Raw genomic sequence first — 2,348 nt, 5'->3', positions numbered from 1 at the left:
TAGCTAGACAATTGATGTCATGCTTTACGTGTTTTATCTCTTCCATTTTTTCTTTTTCTATTTTTTTGTAGTCCTGTGAGTTTGGATCAGCTGTTTTTTTCCATTCTTCTAGCTCTGCTTCTTTTGCACTAAGTTCTTTATTCTTTATTTCGAAAGATTCAGAGTTTGCACTCTTTTTTCTTTTTATACTGCGTTTTTCATCATTTATTATCTTCTCCAATTCTGTTTTGACTATATAGTCTTCACAAAAATTACTCAAATCTGCATTTATCTTCAATATTTTTGTCCCATTCTTCTCTTCCAAGAAATTCTTGAGATTTAGTATGTACTCTAATACTTTAACCATACCACTATGTATATCTTTTTCATCTATAATGGGCCCGATATTATTGTAGATAGAAACAGCTATATTCAAGTCTTCTTGTTTAGTAAATATTTTTTTAATTTCTTTTTCAATTTTGTTATGTGCACTATTGTCAGAGCTGGCTTTTGCTTCTTTAGCTTCCTTAATTAAGACACTTATATTATAGCATTGTTCAAAAATAAGGTTTAGTCCATAGTCTATCAATGGTATGTCAGTACCTTTGCATCTCTTAGTGTACAGCTCATCCAGAGTGTAGTATGTTTTGTCTGTTGCATATTTTTTGAAAATATCCATGTCATCTATGCTGTATAAATTATTCCTACGGCAAAGATGTTCCCTACCTAGGTTACCTAAAGTAAACCAACGTAGGTTTTCTATGTTCGAGAACTTTGCATCATCAATCTTTATCGTGCATGTTCTAGGGCTTAGATCAATGCTTTGATCCTCTCGAAGGACATTCTCGGGTGCTTCATTCTTGTCGGACTGCTTATATATTCCGTGCTCTGGATTGTATATGAATATATTCAACCCTATAACATTATTGATTATAGCAGCACATTTTTTTCCGATGAATTCATCGCTATTCTTACCCTTCAATGCATTATAAAAGCTATACATAGCACCGCTTTCATTTTGATCATCAAAGTGCATAAAGTACCTACAGATGTTATTCTTAAATGTGTTCAAAATTTTCTGTTTTTCTTCATCGCTGTAGGGTCCTTCTATTTCGATGTTCTTATCAAATATTTGTTGTATTATAAGGAAGCGGCATAATTCAATACCAGTTATGCCAACAGTTTTTACAATATCTTTAATTTCGCTAGATTGGGAGGCTTCTATTATCCCCTTTACATCTATCTTCAACTTAACTTCTTTCATAGCTGATGTGTCAATCTTACTCATGTCTGCTCGGGCTATATTTTCTCTAAAAGCTTTTCTTTCCTCAGACGCTTTCTTTTCATCAGGCACCTCAACTCTTACTATTTTTATGTTTTTTGTTTTTTCAAACTCTTCTTCCATCTTTTTAAGTATGTATGTTTTCTGGACTGGGCTTAAGCTAGATGCGAACTTTATATTTTCAATAGGGTTAAAGGAATTTAGATATTCATTCCTTTGATCATACTCCAGTGAATGTATATTTCTTTCTGTTTCACTGATAAAACGAATTGCATTTTCCTTCTCTTCTTCTCTTACTTGGCCACGATTTATCATGCTTTTCTTTTCTTCTACAGCTTTTTTCTTTTCCTCTATTTCTCTATCCAGCAATGCTCTATTTCTGTCTACCATGTTTTTGAAGCCTGTTTTAACTATATATTCTTCATAAAAGTTACTTAAATCTGTGTTTATCCGTAGAGTGTCTAGCTCCTTAAAGAGATTGGGATTGTTCTTCATGTATTCTGCTGCATCAAGTATATTTTTTTGTATATTCTTTTCGCTTTTAATTCTTCTTAGATTCGGATTGCCCCCGATAGAAATGAGTATTTTTAACTCATCCCGGGTAAATAATTCACTAATCTTTCTAAGTGTCACTGGATCACTATTAGAAAGTCTTTTAATTCTAATTTCTGTAACCAGCTCTTCAATCTTAGAATATCGCTCTATGATAATTTTTATCCCATAGTCTACCAGTGCCATGTTAGTGCCTTCGTATTTGTTGGTGTACAGCTCATCCAGAGTGTAGTATTCTTCTTCTGGCAAGAATTTTTTTAAAATGTCTAAATTGTTGTGCACATAGTCCATTGCCGAAACAAGACGAGAGAGAGCTTCTCTACCCACGCTTTCTTTAGTGATTTTAAATATCCTTTTTAAGTTTGCGAACGTTCTATCCTCAACCTCTAGTGTGCATACTACAGAGCCAAGGTCAAGGCTTGCATTTGATTGGCTTGCATTTTCTGGTGCTTCAGTTTCTATAAGCCGTAAATCTATTCCGTGTTCTGGGTTGTATATTGTTCTATTTTGTTTTTTAAATTCATTAACAAAGCGA

The 2,348-nt window shown here is 33.3% G+C and overlaps 1 protein-coding gene across 1 annotated transcript; it reads right to left on the bottom strand.

Moving 5' to 3' along the window:
• On the bottom strand, positions 1 to 2,348 carry NEMIN01_2492 (uncharacterized protein; the record flags this gene model as incomplete). The annotated part of the gene is made up of 1 exon (XM_051478434.1): positions 1 to 2,348. A coding segment is annotated over one exon (2,348 nt), but the record flags the coding sequence as incomplete, so codon positions are not given.

This window comes from Nematocida minor (genome assembly GCF_024244105.1).
Source record: "Nematocida minor strain JUm1510 chromosome Unknown 7833, whole genome shotgun sequence".
Lineage (NCBI taxonomy): Eukaryota > Fungi > Microsporidia > Nematocida > Nematocida minor.
The sequence above is the reverse complement of the archived record's forward strand: the minus strand, read 5'-3'. Positions and strand labels throughout refer to the sequence as shown.